Here is a 25,531-nt window from a genome sequence, read left to right as displayed (position 1 = left end):
CCTTGTTAAGCCTTTGAAGTATTCCTACTCACCAATAGATAACTTGCCAGAAGGGTGGTTTAAATGCTTTCATGGCTGGTTATGTTTGCTGAATGAAGAGCTTCCATCAAACCAAACATAAAAGCTTTTCCAATTTCTTATCCAGTCCCTTCTTCCAAAGAGCATACAAGACCTGACTGACAGAAAATCCCTATCTCATCTGATCAATAATCCTAGTGTTCAATATTTTTCAATTTATAATGTATCAGAAGGAAAGAAACATGTTGCTGTCTAATTGTGTTTGAGTGACTTGGAATGTTCCACTAACACCCACTATGCTGGAGGTATCAACCTATTCCACACAGCCAGAGATCAAATCTCTACGCATGTTTCCTTTTCACCCTTGATGTGAATTTCACTCCACTCTCCCATTTTAACTGTCTGGTAGAAATTTATGAGGTCAAAGTTGGGCAATGGATTTGTCCCATCTCCAGTTGTGCCAGATCATGCCCATCTAGATTTTCTTCCTCACTGAGAAGAACTGGAGAAATGTGGCAAGAGAGTGGATCAACAAAATGCATTGATTTGTGAGATTGGTTAGTTATTGGCTATTGATAAGAGATGTTGTGCTCTGCCCTGCTCCATGAAGTTTTCGATATCTGTTTATGTTCCTGCTAGGTGTACTTCAAGCGAGATGGTGAACTGGTTGAAGTTCTCCATGTGTCCCAGACATCGCCTGAGACAAATGTGAAAAAGGGTCGTATGCCTCAGAGTCTAATCAGTCGGGATATGGATGACACTAAGCTACAGAAGTCATTGTCCTTGCTGGATTTTGAAAGCAGGGGAAGACTTTTTACTGAGAGGCCCTCCTCAAGCATCACTGATAGCATTGTTTCAGCAACAACCGAAGCAGAAAGAATTCCAGAGACGGTCATCAGCCGAGAGTTCCCGAGATGGATATTTCCCAGCGATCCAGCGTATCTGTTCCGACATACACAGATACCCGTCAGTGATGGGACAGTTGAAGTACGTGCCATGATCACCTGGACATTGAACCCTGACCTGGACGATAATGCTCTGTTCAGCTGTGAGGTGAAGCACCCAGCTCTGACAATGCCAATGCAATCTGAGGTGATACTGGGTGAGTCAAAGAAATTCTTATTTCAACTTGTAACACGGGTTAGAGGACAATGTTATTGAACAATATTTACTATATTCCAGCCAACTGTCTGGAGGAGCATTCCTCCTTGGCAGATTGACTAAGAAGCCTGGGAAGAATTTATAAAGACATAGACATAGAAATCTACAGCACATAACAGTCCCTTTGGCCCACAATGTTGTGCCGACCATGTAATCTATTCCAGAAACTGCCTAGAATTTCCCTACTGCATAGCTCTCTAATTTTCTAAGCTCCATGTACCTATCTAAGAGTCCCTTAAAATACCCTATTGTATCCGCCTCTATCACCTTCACTGGCAGTGCGTTCCATGCACCCACCACCTTCTGTGTGAAAAACTTACCTCTGACATCCCCTTTTTACCTACTTCCAAGCACCTCAAAACTATGAAACTATGCCCCCCCCCCACCGTGTTAGCCATTTCAGCCCTGGGAAAAAGCCTCTGGCTATCCACATGATCAATGCCTCTGTTTATGTAGCATAATTTATGATCTTGAGATGTTAGCTTTACAACTAATGACATATTTTTGAAGAACTGTCAATGTTTTGACTCACTGGCTCTGAAATGGAGTGAATATCCTACCTCTCAGAGTCGGCTGCAGTCGGGTGCTTCCAATGCATCGGCAAGTTGTCGGCGCTTGGAGGTTCACAGCAGGGAGAGTTTCTCCCTTCTACTGTCTGCGTGAGATGATGAGACGATCGGGACTTTGAGACTTTTTTTTACCGTGCCCATGGTCTGCTCTTTATCAAATTATGGTATTGCTTTGCATTGTTGTAACTATATGTTATAATTATGTGGTTTTGTCAGTTTTAGTCTTGGTTTGTCCTTTTTTTTATGATTATCATTCTGGAGGAACATTGTATCATTTTTAATGCATGCATTTCTAAATGACCATAAACGAGGACTGAGTGTCCTCGTAATCTAATCTAATCTAATTTAATCTCAGAAGCATTAAAAATTGGTTGGAGAAACATAAGGCTCCAGATCTTCAAATTGTACTTGAGAATCTTTGAAGCTGACCTGGGAGAGATAGACGATTTAATGCCTTATCCAAATAATAGCATCTTTGAGAATATGGCACTGTCTCAGCTGATTGTGTGGTCATCCCCTTTAGACAGGAAATAAAAACCCTCAGCCTTTTATCTCAAATATAACCCTGTTCCTCTGTCCAAGCATTAGTCATGGGACCTCTGTACTGGTTGGAATTGAGTCATCCCAGTTTTGGGCAGAGTCCACAGTTTGCCTCAACATCAATAGGAGGTTTTGTTTAATGTCAATTAGCAATAACTTAAGATGTTCTGACAATAATCAAAAATCAGGGGTCAAACTCTTCCCTATGCACCTTGCATGTTTCCAGCTTGTGTAATATCAATGAAGACTTCATTGTTTGGAGAGGATTATGATCATGGAGATAAACTCAATTACCCTGGAGGCAAGGTACTAGTGTTCTAGGCCTCCCAAAGAGAATTGGGAACATTTGTTCAGATAATGATGGAAGCAGAAAGTGTGGTTAAAGTTTGCAAGCCCTAGAACTGATTATTTCTGTGCTAATAAGGTTACCATGCACAGCAGGAGGTTCTGTACATAAGATCTACCATCTGAAAGCATTCTTTATTTGAAACATACGCTGCTCAATTTCAGTCATCAAAATAGCAGGTATTGAAGCTTAAGCATCAATACAGAGTATTGATCAGCCTCTGGGCTGGATGCTTTAGGGCTGCTCAGCCCCAAGAGTTATTGGGACTGAAATTGGACTTCGGTAACACTAAAAAAGCAATGGAAACTGGGCAATCTGCCTTCCACAGAATGGAAAATGTTGAAAGTAGAGTGTAATCGATTCTGCTGATTTATTTATGCTCATTTTATGATCTGTTTCACATCAAATGTCTTTAAGAAATAGGACAGGACAATGAAGAGGATAATTATTCCTATGATGGGTCGAAATAGGATGGGAAATAAAATTGCTTCCTAAATAATAGGCTAACTGGTGTCACAGGTTGTATAAGATCACCAGTTCAAAGTCACATGAGATGGTGAGCAGTAGTTCACAAACCATGCCATTCAGGGATGAGCTAATATTATTTTTCTGTGACTGTATATGCTATCATAACTATATGTGCTGTGTGTGACTGTGTCTTACATTTTGACCCCATAGGAACTCTGTTTCATTTAGCTGTATACATGCCTATGCTTAAATGACAATTAAACTTGAACTTGAACTTAATTTTGAATAATCACAGTTCCCACAAAGCTGCCTACTGACTCCTAGTCCGACCACCAGGCTAAGATGCTGACAGATCACTTCGACATTTGCTATGGGAGAAATAGAGATTGAGGTGAGAATTGGCTTTTGGCATTGTCAGACAAATTCAAAGAGATTTTATCCAAGGGTCTCACACACCATCAAGCACTCCTTCCATATATCTTGTTGTGCAGACAATGGCTTATTTGGATAGTGTAAATAGCCGGGTCTCTACCAAAGGAGGTGTAAAGCGCTGCTTGCCTCTGTTAGCCTGGGCAAGATGCAGCACCTGCTTACACCCTGTTCAAGGTCACGTGAAGCCATGAGAGCAGGTGGTGGGTGGTCGTATGAGCAGCTGGTGCATATCACAACTCCTGGTTATGTGACCACCGATATGAGGCAGACAACCTTTGATGAGTATTGTGAATGGCTGGGGTCATCCATCTTGTAAAGTTGCTGCCCAGAAGAAGGCAATGGAAATCCACTTTAGTAGAAAAATTTGCCAAGAACAATCATGGTCATGGAGAGACCATGATTGCCCATGTTGTATGATATAGTGCATAATGACTGAAATAGATGAAAGCTATTCCCAGGTGCAAGTAGTTCCAGGAAAAGAGGACACAGAATTCAGAGAGCACAAAATCAATTTGTGCCTTCAAAACGGTACTGGATAGACATTTGAGTGACAATAATTTCCCAGGGAAATGGGGAGAATGCAGCAGATTGGCACTGACTAAATTTTTCTGCTATGTGCCTGTATCAGCACAATAGGCCAAATAGCTTTCTGTTGATACAAAACAATTCTATGATTGCATAATATTTAGCTGGTTATGATATATGAGAAGCAGTAAATCTGATCCACTTACGTCTGCCCTTGACAGATTTCTGTGCCTTGGTTTATTCAGTCATCTGTGGCTCCAGCCTGTTCTCATCCACCATCTGCAAGGCTCAATCATATTACCACATGCATAGTATTCTCTACCTTGCTCATAATGAACTGAGCTCCACAGGCAGATCCAGGCTTGTCAGGTATCATTTGTAGATTATTGGTCAATGAAGGACAGACAGTAAAACCCCTTGTCATATGTGCAAGTGCATAAAATTCATCCTGTTAACAGTCATTCCTGAGCCAATGTGCAGGGCATAGGACAGGAATACTGGTAGTGGGTTATCAGTCTAGTTGACCGCTTCTCCCAGATGGTGTCAGGCTTCTTGAAAACAATGGCTGCTGCAACTGTTCAGGTTAGTAGAGAGCATTCCGTTACATTACATATTTGAACATGAAAGGCAATGAAGAATATTGGGGAAATAAAGAAATCACTACAACCTGTGGAATGTCATCTGCCCTCTGGTTGAATGTTCTGGTTGGGCGTTCTTTCGTTGATTCTATTATAGCTACTATTCTAGTTATTTGTTGAGTATGCCCACAGGAAAATGAATCTCAGGGATATTTGGTGACATGTATTCACTTTGATAATAAAATTTATTTTGAACTTTGAACTTTGAATGCCCAAATTCTGGCCTGTTCTTCTAACCAAGCTTATTATATGGTTGATCCTATAAGTTTTTGATCAATGTTAGATTTCCTGGCAAAGATCATAGCATTCTCCTGATTCGATTTCCAGAAAGGATTCATTGGAAAGCAAATGGAAAAGCTAGCAATGGCTGATGCAGTATCTCCCAAGCCGAGGGGTACCAAACCTCCAACTATTGCCTCAATTCACAGTAGCATAGCGGGTTAGAACAACACTATTGCAGCTCGGGGCATTGGAGTTCAGAGTTCAATTTCCGCCACTGTCCGAAAGGAGTTTGCATGTCCTCGCCATGGAATGAGTGGGCTTTTTCCAGGTCTTCCAGTTCCTTCCCACAGTCCAAACACACACTGGTCAGTAGGCTAATTGGTCATTGTAAATTGTCCCGTGATTAGGCTAGAGTTAAATTGGGAGTTGCTGGACGGCATGGCTCGAAGGGCCAGCAGGGCCTGTTTGGCACTGTATCTCAATAAATAAATACAGATAAACAAGCAGGAGACTATTGTAGATGACGTCTGAGGAAATTCCCAATGTGAATGTGTTGGAAAGATCAACAAAGAGTGAAACTTCTTTTGCTATTCAAAGAAATAAAATGAATGATAGTCACGGAAGAAAATATCAAAATATTGATGAGTGCAGCTTGCATACAGTTAAATCCCATTCTTCTATCATACCCTTCCATGCTGACCTGCACTGTCACCTCGTCCTCTAGAAGGAATTTAAAATTATTATCCTCATTGTCAAATCCCATCAAGGTTTCACTCCCCTTGCGATTCATTTTGCAGTCTTCTCCAGCATTTCTCTCCTTCCCATTCGTTTCCCTAACACCAAACTCCGTACAAATGTCATTTATTTTCTTATGGAGCAGAGCTTTAAGCTGCCTTGACGTGTTACCTCTTTAAAAAATCTTCTCAGAACTCATGTCTTATCAGGTTTTCAATCACTTTGCCTAATCCTCTCAGAGTTTTGGGTGCACAGTCCTTTTCTCCTCTGTCAAGGGTGGCAGGACATTTTCCTACATAAAAGGTACTGTATAAATGCATGTTATTCTTGTTGAAGCAGCATGATTTAATCAGAAGAGAAACAGCCTCAGGAATGTTGGTTCCAGCAGCCACAATAACAGTCTCACTGACAGCCCATTCATCCAGTCTCAACATACTTACAACAGAATAATTTGGATTTTTTTTACCCGAAATAAGATTGTGGGTACACTGTATGTATAAAGTAGGACAGAGATGATGGAATGCTTTATGGTATGCTGAAGGATGCATAATTCAGACTATGTTTGAATTATCTGAGGATTGTCATTTGATTTCTGAAAAATTTTACAAATCCAAATCATCTGAAATTTAAATCTTTGAAGAAGGTAAAAGAATGACCCAATGTATAGAATGCAGTCAATGAACTAAATGGTTAAATGTTTTCCAGAGAACTTCACTTCCTGCTCCATGCAGAATGATGATAGAAATGGTTCCCCCTTCTCCCTTTCTCGCAGGCTAACTCTCCACAGTGTGCCACATCCTAAAACTGTTCCTGCCTCGGAAAATCAAAAGAAGAAGAAAGCAACAAATGCTGGAAATCTAAAATAAAAACAGAAAATGCTGGAAGTACTCAGCGGGTCAGTTAGCACTTGTGGAAAGAGAAACTTAGTTAATGTGTCAGATCAAACACCCTTTGTTGAAACTGGGAAAGAGAGGAAACAAGTTACTGTTGAAGAGAGGTGGGGGCAGACAGATAGGAAAACAGAGTGGGGGAAGACCAGGGGTTGCCGTGGCAACCTCAGCCAAGGCCTCACTTTCAGCAACTGCATTCCTTTCTTATTCAATTCTGAGCCTGGTACGATGCTGAACTCTTCTTCCACCCCTCTGTTCCTATGCCTATTTCTTTGGCCAGGAATTTTCACTGCAGACAGAATTTAATGCAGACAAGTGTGAGCTGTTGCACTCTGCGAGGACAAACCAGGGCAGGACTTACAGAGCGACCGGTAGGACACCAAGACGTGCAGTAGGAGAGAGGGATCCGGAAGTACAGATCCATAATTCCGTGAAAGTGATGTCATAGGTAGATAGAATTGTAAAGAGAGCTTTTGGCACATTGGCCTTCATAAATTAGAGCATTGAGAACAGGAGATATGATGTTGCTGACACTTAATTTGGAGTATTGTGTGCAGTTCTGGTCAACTACGTACAGAAAAGGCATCAAAAGATTGAAAGAGTACTGGGAAAATTTACAAGGATATTGCTGGACGAGGACCTCAGTTATAGGGAAAGGTTAAATAGGTTGGGACTGTATTCCTTGGTGTGTAGGAGAATGAAAGGAGATTTCATAGAGGTATACTGAATTATGAGGGTTATAAATGCAAGAGGCTTTTTTCCACTGAGGTTAGGTGAGACTAGAACTAGAAGTCATGCATTAAGGGTGAAAGGTGAGATGTTTAAGGGAACATGAGGGGGGACATCTTTATGCAGAGGGTGGTAAGAGTGTGGAACAGGTTGGCAGCAGAAGTCATGGATGAGGGTTTGATTTCAACACTTACCAGAATTTTGGATAAGTTAATGGATGGGAGGGGAAATGTGGGGCTATGATCCGGGTACAGATCAATGGGTCTAGGTGGAATAATAGTTTGGCATTGATTACATGGGACAAAGGGCATGTTTCTGTGTTGTAGTGTTCTATGACTCAATGACTCTTTCATCCATCTCCAGAATTGCTGGTCAACCTGATCAATCTCTCAGGTCTAGTGTTCTTATCGTCTCTGGACTTATTCATTATAAATTGTCAATGCAACTGTGAGGGAGTCAATTTGTCAGTTCCCTCTATTCACTCTAAACTGCTCCCTTCATTCTATTTAATAAAGACCACATAGCTCCGTTAGCAGCTTATCACCATGGCACCTCTGGCCTCTCCCAATCAGAGGTCTTTCGTTTATTCCATCCAGAACCTCTCCCACCCGATCTTAACTAATTCTCTTACCTTTCTTGCCTGACTTAACGTGAAATATTAGCTCCGTTACTCTCCTCATAAATACTGCCTGCCCTGCTGAGTATTTCCATCACTTTCTGTCTTTATTTCTGTGTCTCTCTCTTGTCTGTCAAGTGCCTGGATGGTAATTTCCGTGGCCGTGACCAGTGTGCATCATTCTTCCTTAAACTCTGTCACCTTTGGGATGGTTGATCATGGATTCTTTCTCGAGTGCCTCACCTTATATCTAACTTACTAAGTTACTTTCTAAATTACCTCCTTTGCTAAGTTTTTTTTACCATTCGCATGGTCTGCTCTTTATCAAATTATGGTGTCGCTTTGCACTGCTGTAACTATATGTTACAATTATGTGGTCTTGTCAGTGTTAGTCTTTGGTTTGTCTTGTTTTTTTGTGATATCACTGGAGGAACATTGTATAATTTCTGAATGCATGCATGCATTTCTAAATGACAACAGACGAGGACTGAGTGACCTCATAATCTAATCTAATAATCTAATTCAGATTTTCATGGCAGTAACAGTTGTATCTCCCATGCCTATTCCTTTCCTGAGCATTTGATATTCTCTTTATCATATTTATGCTATGCTTCTGCAGAGATCTGGCCCATATCCATTAATCACTGTTGAAATCCAGTTCTATCTTCCCTCCATTTTGTTTGGCCCTGTTATCACCTCTGCATTGTGGAACTACTTGTCAGCTAGGAGACTGAGATGAGCTATTATCGCCTATAGCTGCTGATGAGAGAAAAGTTATTGTCGTCCGTGCCCAACATAAAATCTGCATGCCAGCCACAGATTTCGTCTCTGCCCCGGCCATTGTCTCAGCCAAAACACAAGAGACTGCAGATGCTCGAATCTGATGCAGCAATCTGCTGGAAGAACTCCATAGCTCAAGGAAGGAATTGTTTATGCTTCATGTCAAAACATTCCATCAGGACTCATCTATATAAAACCCTGTCCTGATGCAACGTTTTCAACCCAAATCGTTGGCAATTACCTTTCCTCCCAAAGCTGCTGCTCAACATGCTGAGTTCTTCCAGCAAATTGTTTAGCCAGACTGTTTACAGCCTTGGTGTTCTGTACAACCCTGAGCTGAACAGCAAACATGGATCCTCTCTGACTCAACAACTGTATGCTAACATCACTGAATTCTGCACCTGCAGCCCATCCTCACTCCTGCTGCCACTGCTGTCTAAAGCTGATTGTTAAAGGCCTCTTGGTCAACTTCTTGTTTAACTTTCACAAAGGGAATCTTCTCGTCTGGGCTAATGATCTGGAGAGATGCAGACTGGAACATTAGTTCATGGAAAAGGTATAAGAGAGGGTAAGCATGTAACCACAAGATCATTATTACCCTGTCAGGAATTAATTTTGCTATCTTCACCTGGTCTTGCTGAAATATGATTCAAGGCCCATTGTAAACTTCCTCTGAAGTCGTCTGCCAAAGCACTCAATTGTTTCAAATAGTCTCTCTGTGCATTAAGCCCCATTTAAACATGACTTAATTTGATTCCTCATTCGCAATGTCAGTCATTTACCATAGTTTCAGCCCCCACTGAATAATGCATTCTTTCATCCCTTTCTAAATCCTACAAAAAAGTAGTGGATACAGCTCAGCCCATCATGGGTAAAGCCCTCCCAACCATTGAGCACCTCTACATGAAACACTGTCACGGGAAAGCAGCATCCATCATCAGAGACCCCCACCACCCAGGTCATGTTCTGTTCTCGCTGCTTCCATCAGGATGAAGGTACAAGAGCCTCAGGGCTCACACCGTCTGGTCAGGAACAGTTATTACCCCTCAACCATCAGGCTCCTGAGCCAAAGATAACCTCACTCCACTTTACTTGCCCCATCATTGAAATGTTTCCACAACTAATGGACTCACTTTCAGGGACTCTTCATCTCATGTTCTTGATATTTATTGCTTATTTATTTATTTATCTATCTATCTATCTATCTATTTATTTATTATTATTTGTTATTTCCTCTCTTTGTATTTGCACAGTTTGTTGTCTTTTTTGCTCTGGTTGAATGCAGTCTTTCATTGATTCTGTTATGGTTATTATTCTATAGATTTATTGAGCTTGCCCTCAAGAAAATAAGCCTCAGGGTTGTATGTGGTGACGTATATATACTCTGATAATAACATTTACTTTGAACTTTTATTTCTGTAATCTTCTCCAGTCTGACAATTACCACCCCTCCCTAACACTCTCTGCTTGATTCTACAGATGTGCCGAACCTATCATAGATCGTTGACTGCGTACAACTGGGTGGGCCATGTTCTAACTGCTGGTATCTTTGAAAGTCATCCAGCACCAAATGATCTTGAGGCTTCTGTTCCATGAAAATTTCATGCCTATACCCAGCATTGCTCAGCCAGCTTGTGCAGTCAAAGGCTGGTTTTTACGGATCTTAATGACTCTGACAACAAAAGCTAAACTTCCCTTGTTTTTAAATTAGAAAGAGTGAGTAAATGAAGCTGAGTAAGCTGCAGGGCCAGACAGGAATCATAAGTGGACAGGAAACATAAGTGGACACCCAGGTCAGGACATTATGTCTGACCCCAGGGCTCAATGATAGTCCTGGGAGAGAGTGAGAAATCAGATGAACCCATTAACCTGACATCTAACCCAATGTGGCATAGTCTGGACAACTTGCATTTGATCAGAATCTTGTGAAGAAATGTGTTAGGGCCTTATTATATCTTGAGGACATCCTAAAATATTTTAATACTCGTGGATAAATTTGTAAGTGGTCACGGTCGGTAGCTACACAGCTGTAGTAATTTGGATCCCTCATAAAGTCCAAATAGCAGCAGATGGGCAACCAGATAATCTCCCTCTGATAGTTAAGGAGAAAACATTGGCTTTCATATCAGGAAAGCTCCTTTCATTTCTTTGAGGTCCGCTCCAAATGAATATGCAGATGAAGTCTCAGCCTAGCAACTCATCCAAAGACACCAAATCATCTAACCATGCAGCATTGCAGTTAAATGCCAGCCTGGATTACAGACTTCAATCTACAGCCTGCATTTTATTCACGCTCTTCTTAAAACCCAAATTGCCATCTGCAAACCAAGTGGATAATAGTAATCTTTTTTTGAAACTTATTTTTGGGATATGGACAAAACTCATATTTCTCATCCATCTTCTAAGATGATGATGTGATCTTTCTTCTTCAAGCTCTGCAGTCCATGTGATGAAATTGCTTCCACATTGCTGTAGGTAGGGAACTTCCAGAAGATGGTCCAACATTGATGGACATCCGCCACATATGTCTGAGTTGAGATGGTGCATGGAAGTCAAAATGGTGCTGTGCTTGCTATTGGAGAAGCTGCTGAAGAAGCCTTGTTTTGAGCAACGCGGACAAAAAAGGCTTGGCAAAACTACATTGCTTCCTGTAGAATGCAAACTTCTCAAGCTAATCATGATTGTGGTTTGAACACAATATAAATAATCTGCTCCCTTTCTGCCTCAGGATCACTGTCACCCATGTGCGTATACACAATGGAGTAATTACCAAAACAATATAAATGAGGGGCTATTTCAGCTGTCATAGCAATATTGAAACTCTTTTCTTAATTCCATGGAGACTACTTTTCTGATAGGCTGCATTGCCCTTAGCAATGAATCTCAGCCTCCATTAGAATCTCTAAGACTCCTCAAAGAAATCATCCATAAATCCTCTGGGCTGTTTCGCTGTGATTAGAAAAGAGAGAGCGAGGGGGAGAGAAACAAAGATAGAGAGAGAGGGATAGAAATAGAGACAGAGAGATAAGGGAAAAAGTAAGTAAGAAAGCCAACAGTTAAAAAAGAAGTCTATACTGAAATGGTAAGATGGAATAGGATGGAACAAGGCTCCTGTGAAGCATAAAAGTTGAAGAGAAAACAATTTAAGCAAATGGACATTTTCTCTAATGTTAAATCTATAAAATTCTACCTAAGGATGTTAAAGTCCTAGACATCCCCTGCTGTCTATCTAGTGCCAATGAATTATGAAAGCTGCCTGTTAATTAGGTCCATTAACCTTTACACTTACAAGTGTTCACTCGGCAATAGCTTCAACAGGAATTAACCTTGCTTGGTTGGTAACCCTTTTAACTGACTCCAAGACTCACAGCCTACTCGAGATCTTGAGAGCATATAATCTAAAACCATATCCCTGTGTAGTATTGAGGGAACACTGCATTATTGGAAATCCCATCCTCTGCTGTTGCATCATCCATTTGGTTCAGGGTTCCAATAGTATCCAAAGGAGAACAGCACAGTGTTTCTGTTACTATCTACAACAGAAGAATATCATGGGACAACATGGTAGCATAGTGGTTAGCACAAAGCTTTAGAGTACAAGTGACACGGGTTCGATTCCCGCCGCTGCCTATAAGGAGTTCGTACGTTCTCCCCGTGACCGCATGGGTTTCCTCCAAGTGCTCTGGTTTCCTCCCACAGTCCAAAGACATACCAATTGGTAGGTTGATTGGTCGTTGTAAGCTGTCCCATGACTAGGCTAGGGTTAAATCGAAGCTCAAAGGGCCAGAAGGGCCCACTCCATGCTGTATCTCAATAAATAAATAAATTGTTAGATAGATAAATAAGAACAAGAGGAGATATCATTGAGACTTAACAAGGCTCCATCGATCACGTGCAGGGAGAATACACACAGAGGCCACATTATTAGGTACACCTGTATACCCGCTCATTAATGTAAATATCAAATCAGCCAATCATGGGACAACAGCTCAATAAAAGCATGCTGACATGGTCAAGAAGTTCAGTTCTTGTTCAGACTAAACATCAGAATAGGGACAAAATGTGAACTAGGTGAATTTGACTGTGGAATGATTGTTGGTGCCAAACAGGGTGGTTTGAGTATCTCAGAAGTTGCTGCTCCCCTGAGATTTTTATGCACAACAGTTGCTAGAGTTTACAAAGAATGGTGCAGACAACAAAAAGCATCCCCTGAACGGCAGTTCTGTAAGTGAAAACACCTTATTAATGAGAGAGGTCGGAGGAGAATGGACAGACTGGTTCAAGCTGACAGGAAGATGGCAGTAACTCAAATAACTACACGTTACAACAGTGGGGTGCAAAAGGGCTTCTCGAAAGGCACAACGTGTTGAACCTTCAAGCAGATAAACGACAGCAGCAGAAGACCATGAACGTACACCCTTTGGCCACTTTATTAGGTACAGGAGTGTAGTTCTCCAGGCTAATGGCCAATAAAGGACAGGCCATTTAGGGTCAAGCTGAGAAGAATACTTTGCACTCTGACACTGGTGAAGCTTTGGAATTTTCTGCCCCAGAGGGCACACAGGCTCACTCACTGATTTCACTCGAAGGAGAGTGGCACGGTGGCACAGTTGGGGTGGCACAGCAGCATAGTGGCCAGCACATCAGTTTACAGCGCCAGTGTTCCAAGTTCAATTCCTGCTGCTGACTGTAAGGAGTTGGTACGTTCTCCCCGAGACCACGTGGATTTCCTCTGGGTGTTCCGGTTTCCTCCCTTGGTCTAAAGACTTACCGGTTGGTAGGGTTAATTGGTCACTGTGAATTGTCCTGTGATTAGGCTAGGGTTAGATTGTGGAATTGCTGGGTGGTTTGAGGGGCCTATTCTGCACTGTACCTCCATAAATAAATAACAGATTGTTGAATAATCAGGAAGATGAAAGAGCTAATTGTGGACTTTAGGAAGGGTAAGATGAAGGAACACATACTAATCCTCATAGAGGGATCAGAAGTGGAGAGAGTGAGCAGTTTCAAGTTTCTCTAAGGATCTAACCTGGTCTCGACATACTGATGCAGTTATAGAGAAGGCAAGACAGCAGCTATACTTCATTAGGAGTTTGAAGAGATTTGGTATGTCAACAAATACACTCAAAAACTTCTGTAGATGTATTGTGGAGAGCATTCTGGCGGGCTGCATCACTGTCTGGTATGGGGGGTGGTGCTACTGCACAAGACCGAAAGAAGCTGCAGAAGATTGTATTTAGTCAGCTCCATCTTGGGTACTAGCCTACAAAGTATCCAGGACATCTTCAGGGAGCGGTGTTTCAGAAAGGCAGCGTCCATTATTAAGGACCTCCAGCACCCAGGACATGTCCTTTTCTCATTGTTACCATCAGGTAGGAGGTACAGAAGCCTGAAGGCACACACTCAGTGATTCAGAAACAGCTTCTTCCCCTCTGCCATCCGATTCCTAAATGGACATTGAACCCTTGGACACTACCTCACTTTTTTAATATAAAGCCTGATTTGGATGAATGGAGAAATAAACCTGAAGGGCTAATTCCTCCTTCCATTTCTCGCGGTGTTACGCCTCGCTGAGTCAACACCAACAATCTTTGGTTTGCTGAGTTGATAATATGTCTTTTCAGTAGTCCCACTCTTAATCATTCACTCAGATCATGGTACTGGTGTCACCAATAAGAAGTCTAGCATTTAAAGTGCTCCAAGCAAATAAACAATTTTAGATCCTGGGTTTTCTCGAGTTTTCAGACTGAAAGACAAAGTATGCAGTGACTTCTTTAAATATGCAAATCAAATCCGTTGATACCATCAGCCTCATCTACAATTATAATATGCGCCAGTATTTCCTGTTTGATCTTGAAAGCTTTCAAGTCCTGAATTCCAGATCCTAACAGAAGAGTCCTTAGGCTACGTCCACAGTAGACCGGATAATTTTGAAAACGCCAGTTTCATGTAAAAATGATAGGCATCCACACCAGGAGTTTTTGAAAATACCTCCGTCCACACTAGAACGGATATTTGGGCGAATCTCCTCCTACTGGGCATGTGCAGGACACACAGAAAACAAGCAAAGAGGAAACGGTATACTTGGTGCGTGTTTGTCCAGTTACAGACTAGAAAAACTTAAAAGGAAATTGCCAAACAAAAGACTTGGTGTGCGTTTGTCCAGAAACATTTCCTACGGCCATAGTCTCTTCACCGATGAAAGGGACGACAGTTACAACTAAATGCAGTAAGGCTTGTTACTGGGCAAAATTGAAATTTGCTGTTACCTCATTTGTTTGCCTTTACTTTTGCCATGTCTTTGTGTATTATTTTTGCTGTATTTAACATGTGCAATAAAACGAGTTACTGGGCAAAAGTGACAATTGCATATATTGAACGTTTGCACAAGCAATACATTAATAAAGCACCTTGTTAAATGTATAAAACATGTCTGCATCAGTGTTATCTTGTATTTCCATACAATGTTACATTAGGCTGTTACACATCTATTGTCAGATATTGTTGTGGTGTTGGAGGTTGCGTTCAACAATACAATGAAATGCCACGCTGCCGCCTGCATTTGTTCCGGCACGTCATGACAGCGTTTTTGAAATTAGCCGGTTACCCCGTACACACTACAATGGCCAACTGGCGTTTTCAGATTTAAACACTCTGGAGAGTGTTTTAGAAAAGCTCCATTTTTGGGGGAGGAAAACGCCGTTTCAGTGTGGACGGAGGGTCAAGACGAAGAGAAATAGCTTCGGTTATGGATTTACCTGGTCTAGTGTGGACGTAGCCTTAGAATTCAAAGCAACTAACCCATAAGGACACTGAAGCTCCCTTCCCCCTCCTATTGATAACCATCAGTTCACATCTTTTGCAAAGATTGATACCAGGCTGGTTAGTTTTCCCTTGTAACTCAGTACTGGGATCAGATTTAGTTGGTCCAATTCTCCAGATTTTGGGACAATTTCCATCATTCTGCATTTACCTGCAGCTTGGAAAATAAAACAAGGTCTGTGTTCCACAGACTGGGATTCAAGTCTAGCAGAAAGCCAAGCTCTTGACTCATTGGAGCATACTGTCAGACCTCCCTTATATTTATTCCAATCATGCTGCTGTATAAATTCATCACTGCCTTAGTACCGACCGTACATTCTGCTTGTCAACAGAAATTTACATGTTCTGATATTCTTTTCTGAATGCTTCCACTTTAATTTTTTTTATAAAGCTAATGATTTAATTGCCAATGCATTTAAACTATAGAGAATTTTGGACCTGCATAATTATTGGCTGCCTAAATAAGAGTCTACAAACGATCTAGGTATGTAATTAGCATTCTGCAAGGCAGAGGTACGTTCACTAAAGCAGTGGTACACTGTTAGTGTGTCCAGGCTGGTGTTTGTCTTATGACTCTGATTTAATATTTCTTGTCTATGGACCATAAAACCTTTCAGAGTCATATTCCTGGATTATATAAATAAACCATTCATTGTGAAAATATGGCATCAAGTGAGGCAGGAAACACAGAAAAGAAAATAATTTCCATCCCATGTCTCTTCCCCATTTCATGATCACATCATTGTCAGCCATTTCTATCCTTATTCCTACATCTTTTGCATCCTTTGTTATCTTATTTCTGTCACTCTCCACCCTGGACTGCCTATTTTTGTTTCTCGTGTAACTATCTCTCTCTCCATCTCCCTCATTATTCTTTATTTCCTCGCATCCATGCATATTTCCCAATCTGACTCACAACATGCTAGTTCTCTCAAGGTGTACCTTTCAGTTCCTGGGAAGCATTGTGTTCTGTCTTACTCAATGCCATCATCCATTTCGAATGTACCATTATCACTAATAATCTTCCTGTGTGATTCTTTGTTTATTTGCGTCTCTTTGCATCCCACTTTGTCCATCTTTCTATCATTTTTCCTGTTTCTCCTTTGTTCCTCTCCATTCGTCACTGTAATAGTTTTCATTCACCTTTGGAGAGCTAGGTGTCGCCAACCATGCCAATATTACCCATTGTAAATAGCCCTTGAGAAAAGGATGGTAAACCACCAATTTGGACAGCTGCAGCCCTTCTGGTGAAGGAAGCTTCATGATGTTGTTGTGTAGGGACTTCTTTGATTTCAACCCAGCAGTGAAGATCAACAGTATATTCCCAAGTCACGATGATATATGACTAGTCAGGAAAATAGATGCGGGGGTGTTCATTGTACTTGGTGTGCTTGTCCATCACAGTGATACAATTCACTGAACTGAGAGTCTATATTTAGCACTCTTTTCCATCTGCCTATTAATCTATTTAGCTCTCAGCTTTTCGCTCTTTCTCTTTGTGATTTTCCAATTTGTTTTTTGTGTTTTTGTCTTTGCATTCCTACCACTTACTCTCTCCATCTCTACTTCTCTTTATTTGTTATCCTAGCCTATCCATTCTCTCTCTATCTCTTTCTCTCTCTCTCTCTCCCTCTCTCTCTCTCTCTCTCTCTCTCACTCACTCACCCACTCACTTTAATGACTTACTTAGTATTCTGTTACATACCTCTTAAGGATTCCCACCCTTTGGCTTCTGTCCTATTTTATATGTGTGCAAAGGTTCCTTACACCTTTCAGACTGTAGAAATGATTCCAAGTAACCGGAGAGAAGAATCTAAGAAAATCAAACTGAATAGCACCATAGCGACCTGCGACGTTGAGCCATGGAACCAGATGAGATAGCGAGCTCTGCATCAGACACCATGACCTATGTAGTTATCACTATTTAAAGCTCAAAGTTCAAAGTAAAATTTATTATCAGAGTACATACACACCACCACATACAACCCTGAGATTCTTTTTCTGCGGGCATACTTAGTAAATCTGTAGAACAATAACTGTAAACAGGATCAATGGACAAAAAACTGTGAAAATACAGATATAAATAAATGGCAAAAAATAACGAGCATGAAGTTACAAGATAAAAGAATCTTTAATTGGATGTAGTTATCCTCTTTTCTTCAAGAGCCTGATGGTTGAGGGGGTAGTAACTGTTCTTGAACCTTGGGGTTCAGGTCCTGAGACACCTGAACCTTCTACCAGCTGAAAGAAAAGAGCAAGGCCTGGGTGGCGAGGATCTTTCATAATGGATGCTGCTTTCCTACAGCACCATTTCATGCAGATGTGCTGAATGGTTTGGAGGATTTAATCCGCGAGGTACTGGACCAAATCCACTATCTTTTGTTGGATTTTCTGCTCAAAAGCATTGGAGTTCCCATATCAGGCTATAATGCAGCCAGTCAGCACACTTTCCACCACACATCTATAGAAGTCTGCCAAGGTTTTTGATGACGTGCCAAATCTACGCAGACTCCAGAGGAAGTAGAGGTGCTGTCATGCTTTCTATGCAATTATATTTATATGATGGGCCCAGGACAGGTCCTCTGAGATAGTGACACCCAGGAATTTAAAGTTATTGACCCTCTCCAGCTCTGATGATTACTGGCTCATGGCCCTCTGGTTTTCCTCTCCTGAAGTCTACAATCAGTTCCTTGGTCTTGCTGACATTGAGTGAGAGGTTGTTGTCATTACACCACTCAGCAAAATTTTCAGTCTCCCTCCTGTATGCTGATTCTTCACTGCCTTTCATACAGCCCACAATAGTGGTGACATCAACAAACTGGTAAATGGTGTTAGAGCTGTACTTATCATTCCTTCAGAATTCAGTGTTAAAACCCATAACCTTAAACGTACCATACTGGCATCTGCTCCTGTCAGCAGTGCTGTAAACGGGTAAGTAAGCGTAAATAATCCAAGTAAGCTTGATCACTCATATTTTCTCCTGCAGTGCTCCCCAGGAATTATGAACACTACTTGCATTTAACACTTCTGAAACTTATCCTGGTAAAGCAGCAGGATAAATTAATTATCAGCCATGTTACATTTTGCATGGTTAAGCAGTCCATATCGGAGCTGTCTGGTAAGTGAGCGAATCAATGGATTTCCTGGTGTGAAAGTGGCAGAGTTATACATTGAAATTGGAGCTAGTAATAGAAAGGGGACATGGAATGCAACCAGTAGGTGTCAGGATTTACTCTCCAAAAGAGTTTACAAACTTCTCTGTATCCATTTGCTCCTGATTTTGTCCCACGTCAACTGGTCCCAACAGGCACTAAAAAGAATTTTATTTGACCATCTCCCCCTCCTCTCAGAGTCTGCACCCATGTAGATCCTTTGAAGATGGGACAGCAATATGCTGGAGATGCCCTAACTATTGAATGCGTCCTCAAGTTCAGAATAGGAAATAGCAAAAACACTGACTGTGAAATTGGGATGTGTAGCATTGTTGCTTGGTGTCATGATGTCGACATGAGATCGCATTTTTAGTTGCCTGAAATGCCCAGCAAATTGGATGTAACATCTTCACATGTGCACGCTCTAAGTGATGGTGGCAATCTGGACTCAATTTGACTCAAGCCCAAAGGAACTGGGCTGTGATGATCCATCTATTGCATGGTGTTGGCCACAAGAGGAAGCATACTCCGAGTAGACCCTGAGCCACTCCACTATTGTCGTACTTGTAGTTTTGTTGGGTTTTCAGACAGAGTCACTGGAGGCCATTCACTGAAGCTAAGACAACCCTACCTGATACTGGAGTCAATGTATTTCTTTTCCTGGCATAGTTGGGTGTTTGTTGGCTGTTCTGCAGGGTCTCCAACATGACAGGAAGGAGATTAGGGCCTCTAAGCAAGAAGAGGTAGAGAGAGAGGGCTCTGAACAGCAGCCCTTAAGCTCCAAGTATATTTAAGAAATACAGGTTTGAAATTCACCTACCAGGACTGATATCTACAGAGACTAGGATCCTGCACTGAGATCTTCCATTATGCAAATCCAGACCCTTACATCTGAGGAAGTAAAAAGCCCTAGCTTTCTTCACCACTGTTTCTATAGGAGTTCCAAGCATGTGACTTTGTAGAGATAATGGGCTGTCTGATGATGTAGAGCTGCCTTCAAGGAATCCTACCCAGAGCCTTAACTCTACCAGTAATATAAAGGATTTTACTCTCTCAGTATTCAGTCTTAAGCTATATTTAAAAAATCATGATGATTAATACAATGTATCCAGACAGCCTATGCCATCCCTCCATTCTGAGGCAGTTGGCCACACCACCATCTTTCTGCTGCAATGCCAGATCAGTCCATGGCCATAGGGGTGTCCAGGGCTGTGTCTGAAAGTCCTGGTGCTCAGTCTTCACCCTAATACATTGTTCCCTGCAGCAATGTTCCAAAACTTTGAAGTGTGTTGAAGGTTGGTGAGGAGTGTGCATAGCTTCGGTCAGTCCCTGACAGCCTTTGGTCTGTGTTGGCCTCACATGATGCACCATGTGAAGATATGTGCAGTTAAACAGTGGACTTAGCACTAGACAGTTGAGACAACTTTAGAAGTGAGGAAAGGCCACAAGTTTTATGTGTGTATCAGGCAAACTGGCATGGTTTAGTCCCACTCTACCATTGCCTTGCTCTTCTGCAGTGCCTTTGGCAAAGAAAACACTTTTGTACTTGGATGCATTTTGCTGAGGGCCCTGCTAGAAGTACAGATTGTTTTCTGCACCAAGAGTGTGGATTTCTGAGACACTAGGACAAATGTGCTAAATTTAAATGGTAAAATTATATTAAAAAACTAAAACATCAAGGGGCGGGGCAGGTGATGAGTTGCATCTGCATTATGTGGGAGTTCTATGAAACCATTGGAATCCACGCCAACTCCATATGTCAAAAAATATTTGCAGCAAGGGGAAGTTCAGTTCAGGCATGATGAATCATAGTTTGAAATTTAGGTACTGACACAGAATGGAAAGGTAAAATTATTTAGGTAGTTAGTATCAGGAGGGAATCACACTTCCTATATTAAACAGTATAGAATCATCCAGTCAAAAGGAACAAACAGATGTGACGACAAGTGAGGAATTGTATGGAGATCCACTGCAGTAGGCTCCTACCTTGCACTTATAAGACTATAAGACCATAAGACATAGGAGCCAAATCAGGCCATTTGGCCCATTGAGCTTTCTCTACCATTCCATCATGGCTGATTTATTATCCCTCTCACCCTCCTGATTTCTCCCTGTAACCTTTGATGCCCTGACTAAGCAACAACCTACCAACTTCCTCTTTAAATATACTCAATGACTTGGCACCCAGAGTTGTCTGTAGATATAAATTCCACAGACTCACCACGCCCTGGCTAAAGAAATTCCTCCTTATCTCTGTTCTATATAGACATCCCCCTATTTTGAGGCCCTCTGGTCCAAGACTTCCCCACAATACAAAACATCCTCTCCATATCCACTCTATGTAGGCCTTTCAATTTTCGATATATTTCCATAAGATATCCCCTTATTCTTCAAAACGCAATGAATATAAGCCCAGCACCCTCAAACGCTCCTCATACGTTAACATTCATTCTCAGAATCATTCTCGTGAACCTCCACTGGACCCTCTCCAATACCAGTACATCTTTTCTTAGATAAGGGGCTCCAAACTGCTCATAATACTCCAAGTGCAATCTGACCAATCCCTTAAAAAGCTTCAGTATTACAAGATTCAATCTTCCTTAATGTCATTTCCTATACACAAGTGTGAAGGAGAATAAAATAATTGGTACTCCCAACTCGATGCAGCACAAAAAAAACATGAAAGGTAAAGAACACAATAATAATAAAAAACATGATAAATATTTGATAGCTTATAGTGCACATCAGGTGACTGACAGAAAATAATAAAGTATTGGTGAAGTTAGTTGTGGAGATGTTGATCAGCCATACTGCTTGGGCAAAGTAACTGTTTTTGAGTCTGGTGGTCCTAGCATGGATGCTCCGTAGCCTCTTCTCTGATGGGAGTGGAACAGTCCACAAGCACGGTGGGTGGGATCATTTATGATGTTACTGGCCTTTTTCCAGCATCTTTCTGTGTACATGTCCTTGATGGTGGGTGGGCTGGTGCCAGTGATGCGTTGGCCGATTTTGACTACTCATTGTTGAGCCTCCCTGTCCGTCACAGAGCAGTTTCCGTACCAAGCAGTGATGTAGATTCAGGATGATCTCGTCTGTGCAGCTGTAGAATGAAGAGAGTATGGATGTGCAGAGTCCAGCTCTCTTCACCCTCCGCAAAATGTAGAGGTGTTGGTGAACTTTCCTGACTGTGAAGAATGTGTTCTGGTACCATGAGAAGTTGTGCGAGATATGCCCCCATGGGAGTTTGGAATTGCCTGCAGTTTTCACTGCTGTGCCACTGATGTAAAGGGAGAGGGGGTGAGGGGGTGAGTTCTGAAATAGATAACCATCTCCCTTGTCTTGTTGATATTAATGAAGAGTTTATTTGCTTGGCACCAGGCCTCAGGCTCTTCCATTTCCTCCCTATAGTCTGTCTCATTGTTGTTGGTGATGAGCCCCACCACTGTTGTGTCATCGGCAAACCTGACAATGTGATTACTCACGTGTTTGGCCATTCATTCACGTGAGAGCACACTGTACAGCAATGGGCTCAGCAGACATCCCTGGAGGGTACCCGTGTTGAGGATGTTGGGGAGAGAGAAGCAGTCGTACATCCTGATTGTCTGAGGATGTTCGTTAGGAAGTCCAAACACCCTGTTGCACAGTGGTGTATTTAAACTGAGAAGAAGGAGCTTGTTCACCAAAGTCTATGGGACAATAGTGTTGAACACCAAACTGAAATCCAGAAGCAGCATTCTGACATAAGTGTCCTTGTTTCTAGATATGTCAGAGCCAGGTGCATGACAGATACTATGACATCTGTTGTAGAGTGGTTCCGTCAGTAAGCATATTGGTGACTGACCAATGTTGGAGGAATAGAGTTTTTGATATGTCTATTATCAGCCATTCGAAACACTTCATGATGACTGGCATCAGAGCCACTGGGTGGTAGTCACTTACTTCTTTGGTAAAGGAATGATGGTGACTGACTTGAAGCATGTGGTGACAGCAGGCTGGATGAATGAAGTGTTGAAGATGTTCGTGGAGACATGAGTGAGTTGTGGAGTAAACTCCCTCAGTACTCGGCCTAGGATGTTGGCTGACTTTCTGCAGAGTCCTTCCATTACATCCTTGCTTTCATATTCTTGTCCTCTCAAAATGAATGCTAACGTTGCATTTGCCTTCCTTTTCACTGACTCAACCTGTAAGCTAACCTTTGGGGAACACACATCAAAGTTGCTGGTAAACGCAGCAGGCCAGGCAGCATCTCTAGGAAGAGGTACAGTCGACGTTTCAGGCTGAGGCCCTTCGTCAGGACTAACTGAAGGAAGAGCTAGTAAGAGATTTGAAAGTGGGAGGGGGAGGGGGAGATCCAAAATGATAGGAGAAGACAGGAGGGGGAGGGATGGAGCCAAGAGCTGGACAGGTGATTGGCAAAGGGGATATGAGAGGATCATGGGACAGGAGGTCCAGGGAGAAAGACAAGGGGGGGGGGGGGAACCAGAGGATGGGCAAGGGGTATAGTCAGAGGGACAGAGGGAGAAAAAGGAGAGTGAGAGAAAGAATGTGTGTATATAAATAAATAATGGATAGGGTACGAGGGGGAGGTGGGGCATTAGCGGAAGTTGGAAAAGTCGATGTTCATGCCATCAGGTTGGAGAATCTTTGGGGAATCCTGCACGAGGACTCTCAAGTTTCCTTGTACCTCTGATTTTTGAATTTTTTTCTCCATTTAGAAAATAGTCTACACCTTCTACAACTTTATTCCTTCTACCAAAGTGCATGATCGTACACGTCCCTGCACAATATTACATCTGCCATTTCTTTATCCATTCTCATAATCTGTCTAATTACTTCTGCAGACTCCCTGCTTCCTCAAAACCGTAGGGTGAATTCTATCATATTATCATCACTGAATCCTACAGGTTCCTTTACCTTAAGCTCCTTAATCAAACCTGGTTGATTACACAAAATCCACTAGCTGTTCTAAAAAGCCATTTCATAGACATAATACAAATTCCCTCTCTTGAGATTCGGCACAAATCTGATATTCCAGATCTCCCTGCATATTGGTATCCCCTGTGACTATTATAACATTGCCCTTTTTACATGCCTTTTCTATCTCCTGTTGTAATTTATACCCCATATCCTGGCCACCGTTTGTGGCCTGTATATAACTCCCATCAGGGTCTTTTTATCCTTGAAGTTTCTTAACTCTACCCATAAGAATTCTACATCTTCTGATTGTATATCACCTCTTTCTAAGATTTAATTTCAATTTTTACCAGTGGAGCCACCCCTCCCCCTCTGCCTCCCTACTTGTCTTTTTGATACAATATGTATTTGGATGTTAGGCTTCCATCTTCCTATAGCCTCAACTCAGTGATGCCTACCAATCTCTAGCTACGCTACAAGATCATCGATCTTATTCTGTATTCTGTGTGCATTCAAATATAACATCTTCAGTCCTCTTTTCATCACCCTTTTTGATTTTGCCTTCATGTTACACTTCAACTCATCCCACTGACTGCAATTCTGCCCTATCATCTGCCTGTCCTTCCTCACAGTCTCACTACACACTGTGTCTATTTGTATACCAACAGCCCCGACCGTAGCCCTATCACTCCAGTTCACATCCTCTGCCAAATTAGTTTAATCCTTCCCCAACAGCTCTAGCAAACCTGCCTGCAAGGATATTGGTTCTTTATGTACAGATCATACCTTCCTCAAAAGAGATCCCATTGATCCAGAAACCTGAACCCTGCCCCATGCACCAATTTCTCAGCCATGCATTCAGCGGCCAAATCACTCTATTCTTATCCCCACTGGTGCATGGCACAGGCAGCAATCCAGAGATGACTAACTTGAAGTTCTGCTTTTCAATTTCCTACCTAGCTCCCTACATTCTCTCTTCAGGACCTTATTCTTTTTCCTACCTATGTCATTGGTACCATTATGTATCACGACTTCCAAATGTTCACCTTTCGACTCGATCCAAGACATCCCTGCCCCTGGCGCTTGGGACCCAGGTCTCTCTTTCACATCCACATAACCCCCTGTCTGCTGCTCTAACTATGGAATCCTCTATCACTATTGTACTCCTCTTCTCCCCCATCTCTTCTGGTCACTGTTGTTTCCCTCTGCTACATCGTCTCCTCCAACAGTGTTCTTAGTATTGAGGGGTATGGCCACAGGGGTACTCTGCAGAGACTCCTTTGCCCTCTCTGTGTCAGTACTCTGCACTGGCTGCCAATTTCCTTTCATTCTCCTGACAGTCTCCTGCCTCCTGCAGCTACCTCCCTGTAGCTCCTATCTATCATCCCCTCATTTTTCCGTATGAGACAAAGGTCATCCAGCTTCAGCTCCAGATCCTTTAAATGGTCTCCAAGGAGCTGCAGCCTGATGCACTTTGTGCAGATATAGTTATTCAGGAGACCAAAGGTCTCCTAACATTTCCATGTCTCACACGAGGAACGTACCACTAACCCCGGATCCATTCTCAATGCACTAGCTATGTACTTATAGACGAAGAAAGAGAAAATCAAAACTTACTAGAAACTCACTTAGAGTCTCTGCCTCTTCTTGCTGAAGCCTCCCATTCTAACTCTGACCTACTCACCCAATGGCCCTCTGCTTCTCTTTCTTGGCCTTTGCCAAGTTACTAATAGCCCAAGCAATCTCTCGCTCCACCGACAAGTCCTGACAGATTGCGCACACTCTTTAAGAATGGTGCATAAACTTCACAAGGAACTATCTCCAACTCTCTGTGATCTCCTTCTCCGATAGGTTGGAGATTATGCAATGGGTTTGAGATTCTTGCAGATGTGGATAAGAGCAGAGGATAAGCAAACAGACATGAAGATCAGTCCTGAAGACACAGTGCTTGGGTTGAAAATCTATTCCCAGGGT

At 42.1% G+C, this 25,531-nt stretch overlaps 1 protein-coding gene across 2 annotated transcripts in view; it reads left to right on the top strand.

The window, feature by feature from the left end:
- The window catches only part of igsf21a (immunoglobin superfamily, member 21a), a 433,141-nt gene that overhangs the window by 291,319 nt on the left and 116,291 nt on the right, over window positions 1-25,531 (top strand). For both annotated transcript variants that reach the window (XM_063032904.1, XM_063032905.1), the window contains one exon: window positions 658-1,120. In XM_063032904.1, the coding sequence (XP_062888974.1) occupies window positions 658-1,120 (463 nt within the window). The remainder of the gene's footprint in view (window positions 1-657; window positions 1,121-25,531) is intronic.

The sequence above is a fragment of the Mobula hypostoma genome, chromosome 25 (assembly GCF_963921235.1).
Source record: "Mobula hypostoma chromosome 25, sMobHyp1.1, whole genome shotgun sequence".
In the NCBI taxonomy this organism is placed as follows: domain Eukaryota; kingdom Metazoa; phylum Chordata; class Chondrichthyes; order Myliobatiformes; family Myliobatidae; genus Mobula; species Mobula hypostoma.
The sequence above is the reverse complement of the archived record's forward strand: the minus strand, read 5'-3'. Positions and strand labels throughout refer to the sequence as shown.